The sequence below is a fragment of the Alligator sinensis genome, unplaced genomic scaffold (genome assembly GCF_000455745.1).
Source record: "Alligator sinensis unplaced genomic scaffold, ASM45574v1 scaffold2475_1, whole genome shotgun sequence".
In the NCBI taxonomy this organism is placed as follows: domain Eukaryota; kingdom Metazoa; phylum Chordata; order Crocodylia; family Alligatoridae; genus Alligator; species Alligator sinensis.
This window is the reverse complement of record NW_005844477.1, coordinates 1,262-5,642: the sequence shown is the minus strand read 5'-3', so window position 1 is coordinate 5,642 and position 4,381 is coordinate 1,262. Positions and strand designations below refer to the sequence as shown.

At 55.8% G+C, this 4,381-nt stretch overlaps 1 gene segment (V, D, J or C); it reads right to left on the bottom strand.

Moving 5' to 3' along the window:
- Positions 1 to 222: 222 nt before the first annotated feature.
- On the bottom strand, positions 223 to 909 carry LOC102371109 (the record flags this gene model as incomplete). The annotated part of the segment is given in 2 exon segments: positions 223 to 527; positions 861 to 909. Coding segments are annotated over 2 exon segments (354 nt in total), but the record flags the coding sequence as incomplete, so codon positions are not given.
- Between the last annotated feature and the right edge of the window lie 3,472 nt (positions 910 to 4,381).

The window sequence follows — 4,381 nt, the reverse complement described above, 5'->3', positions numbered from 1 at the left end:
GTTTTGTTCAGGTCAAATAAGACTTGAGGTCTGTGAAGTCGAGGTGGAGATCTGTGAGTGAGTGAGAAAACTACTGGGAGCAAGGCGGTAAATAATAAAAGTACCCGGCCGTGCCTCAACAGGGCAGGAGAGTCCCTGGCCTGGGACTGTGCAGGGAGCAGCTGGTGCCGGGAGCAGCAGGACTGAGCAGAGCAGGGAGGTTTTTGTATGGGGATGTAGCACTGTGAGAGGGTAACTATCACTCTGCTCACAGTAATAGTCTCCGGCATCACCAGCTTCCACCCGGCTGATTGTAAAAGTGTAGTCAGTTCCAGACCCACTGCCACTGAACCGGTTGGGGACCCCAGAGAGGCGGTTGTTTGTGCCGTAGAGAAGAAGTTTAGGAGCCTGCCCTGGTTTCTGCTGGTGCAAGTTCATTCTGCTGCTGCTGATACTGGAGCTGGTTTTGCACTGGATGGTGACTGTGTCTCCTGGGGACACTGCCAGGGACTCTGGGGTCTGAGTCACAACAATGTCCCCGGTCGAGCCTGCAATAATCACAATAATAAAACATCACACACATCAAGCAAACTGAGGATCAGGAAAGCAAAATATCACTGCCATTTTTTTAAATTTTTTTTTTATCTGACACTGCTTTTAGAAACCTGAGTTAAAATTAAATTAAAAACAGAAGAATCCCCTCCATGAACTCAAGAAACATCCTGTGCTGAATTATTCTGTTCTCCCCATGTTAACCATCCTGAATGACCCTGGGATGTTAAACCTATTATCCTGACTGTCCATGTACCAGGTTTATAATGTCTCAATCTCAGGGGCAAACCAATAGTCTGAGCTGCTCCCTCCCCTGCTGCTGTCTTTACCCTGCGCCCAGAGCACGAGGAGCCAGAGGAGCTGAGTCTGCCACAGCATCTTGCAGCTTCTGCACCGACTGACACGGAGCTGAGAGACACCAAGCGTTAAACCGGCCCCTTTACAGCTGCTCCCCAGAGCAGGGCGCAGGCACTGGGGCGGCTGTATGCAAAGCAGCAGCGATACAGGTGCCTCCCTGGGGCCGGGACAGAGACTGCAGAGAAGGGAAGGGACAGCCCTGCTCTGGGACTGCTGCATCATTTCCTGGCCCAAAGAGCAGCACGTCCACATGGGGCAGCACAGGTCTCCTCTGTGCCGTGGGCCTGATTCTGGACTCTCCTTGCACTGGTCACACTGGCGTAGCCCCATCACTTCTGGAGCAGGCGGGCAGTGCTGATCCACCCTGGGGTTAGACACACTCAGGACCAGCTTGCCCTCAGCCACCCCTCCCCTGCTCTCTGCCCTTTTCTCCTGTTGCTCAGGCTGACGGCTCTCTCCTGCTCTCCCCTCACCCTGTGCCTGCCTCAATGCCCCCATCCAAGCCTGCTCCCTGCGCCCCTCACCCCCACACAGCCCTCAGAAGAAGCCCTGCTTGGTTGCTCAGTGCTGTGGCACTGCCCAGGGAAGCAGTGCCCGGGGCTGTAGTGTGAACAGGCTCAATGAAGTCCTCTCACAGCTCCCCTTACGGCCTGGCTCCCTTGCAAACTCTGCCGCAGGCTGTGCGTGGGGACTGCGGGTGAGGACAGGGCACGGGGGAGTGTGGGGGGCTGCTGAGTATCCCCTCCCCATCCTCCCTGTACGGGCTGTTGGCATCTGCTGCCCCTCCTTCCTCTGCCCTGTTCCCAGCTGTGATGATGTCTGCTCTTCCCGCTGCACAGACCCTGCTCTCGGCCCTGTCCTGGCCCATCTGCTCATTCCTGTCACCTCCTCTCTTGCTTCTGGTGTCTCTGATCACACAGGCACCGCTGACGCCTCGCGCCCCTGGTTTCTCTGGCAGTGCCTAGTCCTGGGGCTCCTCCCGAACTCACTCCGGGGTCCTTCAGCTCCTGCTGGGCCAGGCACCATCCTCCCCTCGCACACTGTCTAGCAGCCTCTGCGCCTCCATGTCCAGGCCGTCTCCCCACGGGGTGTGCTTGTGCAGGACAGAGGTTTCTCTGGCAGTGCCTAGTCCTGGGGCTCCTCCCGAACTCACTCCGGGGTCCTTCAGCTCCTGCTGGGCCAGGCACCATCCTCCCCTCGCACACTGTCTAGCAGCCTCTGCGCCTCCATGTCCAGGCCGTCTCCCCACGGGGTGTGCTTGTGCAGGACAGAAACTGTGGGAATGCAGTCCTGAGCGGGGCCTCTGGGGTTTAGCTGCTGCCACCCAGTGCTCATGTTGGTGTCATTGAGACACGGCCTGACCTCACTCTGCGCAGCTCATCACCTCTGCAACAGGACTCGTGTCACAGGACACACAGTGATGGCCCCCGGGGACCTGGCATGAGAGAGCCTCCTGGGCTGGAGCAGCAAGGGCGCGGGCCCGTCCCCTGACTCCAGTCAGTGAGAGGAATGGTTGATGCAGAAATTACCTGAGACTTTCTGCCCTTCACAGCTCATATCATAGACAGCTGATTGAAAACCCCAATTTTCCTACAAATTTTGGGGGGGGGTTTGAGGGGGAGGGAAATCTTTTGAGGAAAATCCTGTGGAAATTAGAAAAGATGATGCTCAGTGTTGAACAGGGTTTTGCATTTTCTCCAGCCGTGGAAACCAACCCTGGTGGATCTAGATTTCTTCCCACTGCACCTCAATTGTCTGTGGGCCCCAAGAATTCAGAGTCCATAACAAAGCAGCATGGTGCAGTCCCAGGACAGGCCTGATCATTGGCATCAAGAAAAGAGGCACCCCAGCAGATGTCACACATGTCTTTTCAATGAAGACTGTCAAGGGCTGTCCCTGGTTCCCCATCAGGCCTGCTGCTCGTGCACAGCTCCCGCTGTCAGTAGCAGAAACACCAGGGAGCCCCCAGTGCCTCACAGTCCTTTGCAAGTCTCCCCAGACCCTGCGGGGCAGCGATGGTAGAAACAAGGAGGGATGGCAGTGCCCAATACAGCAATGCCTGGCCCATCCCAGCTTCTGTCCTGCCATGCACCTGACAGTGCAGATACTCGGTTTTACTTGCAGCCTCCCTCTCCATCACAGCAGCTTGCACGGGAGGGTCTCGTTGTGCCGTGCAGGACACCAGCACTCAGCCCAGGGTCCCAGTCACGATGAGCTTTCTCAGCAGGGAAGTGCCACAAGGAGAGGAGTCGAGGCCAAGGGGACTCTAGAGTAAGGGGGTGATGGCACTCCCCATGGAGGGAAAGGCTGGCTCTGCTCCTCCTCTCATGGTTACCTTTCTCCTTTTGACAAGAGATGACATTAGCAGAAATGCAGCGACAGTCATGGCAGCAAGGACTGGAAGCCGAAGCTCCCCACTCCCAGGACAAGACAGTGCCCTCCTCCCCAGTGGCCACAGCCACAGTCCCTCTCAAAGCCTCGGTTTCCCTCAGAGAAGGGGAACATTATTCTCAGAGAAAGGGAAGTTTTTTTCTTCATCCATAACCTAGAAGATGGCACAGATGCACCTCAGCAAGTCTGCAGATGGCACCAAGCTTGGGAGAGTAGTAGATATGCTGGAGAGTAGGGCTAGGATTCAGAGAGACCGTGACAAGTTGGAGGACTGGATGAAAAGAAATGCCATGAGGTTCAGTAAGGACAAATGCAAAGCCCTGCCCTTAGGCTGGGACAATCCCATGGACCGCTACAGGCTGGGGATCCACTGGTTAAGCAGCAGCTCTGCAGAAAAGGACCTGGGCGTTACAGAGCACAAGAAGCTGAATATGAGCCAAGGGTGTGCTCCTGTTATGAAGCAGGCTAACAGCATCCTGGGCTGCATTAGTACAAGTGTTGCCAGCAGATCGGTGGAAGTGCTGAGGCCACAGCTGGACTCCTAAGTCTGGTCTTGGTCCCCTGGTTCACACAGGATGTGGGGAGGCTGGAGAGAGTCCAGCAGAGGGTAATCTCTGCTTTAAATGCCCTTGGTCCTGGGGGCTGCCATGATCCAGATCCTGTTTTGAACTTCCCCGCTCAAGCTGTTTAACAAGTCTGAGCACTAGCATATGTATGTGGTGCACACGCTGGGCTGCCCCGACTGAACACTGCATGTTTAGGAGATGTTTCCACTACAGCCCTGAATGTGCAGGGGTTGCAGACATCAGGTGTCACAAACCAGAGCTGGGGATCAATGCCACTGAGCCGATCATCTGTGCTCACGGGTGATGTGCAGACTGAGCATGTCACCTGTTGTCATGGACCCAGTAGAGCTGGGTCATTGAGCACTTGGATGGGCCTTTGCCCACAAAAGTGGTTGTGGTGCTGGAAGGGGCATCAATGGTTTATCAGGCAGCACTTTACCCTCCAGCTCTGCTCTCAGTCCGTGAATGCCTGTGCTATTGTAGAGCTGCCCAACTTCCCATACAGCCACCTTGCTCGGCAGCCCAACCTCCTCCAC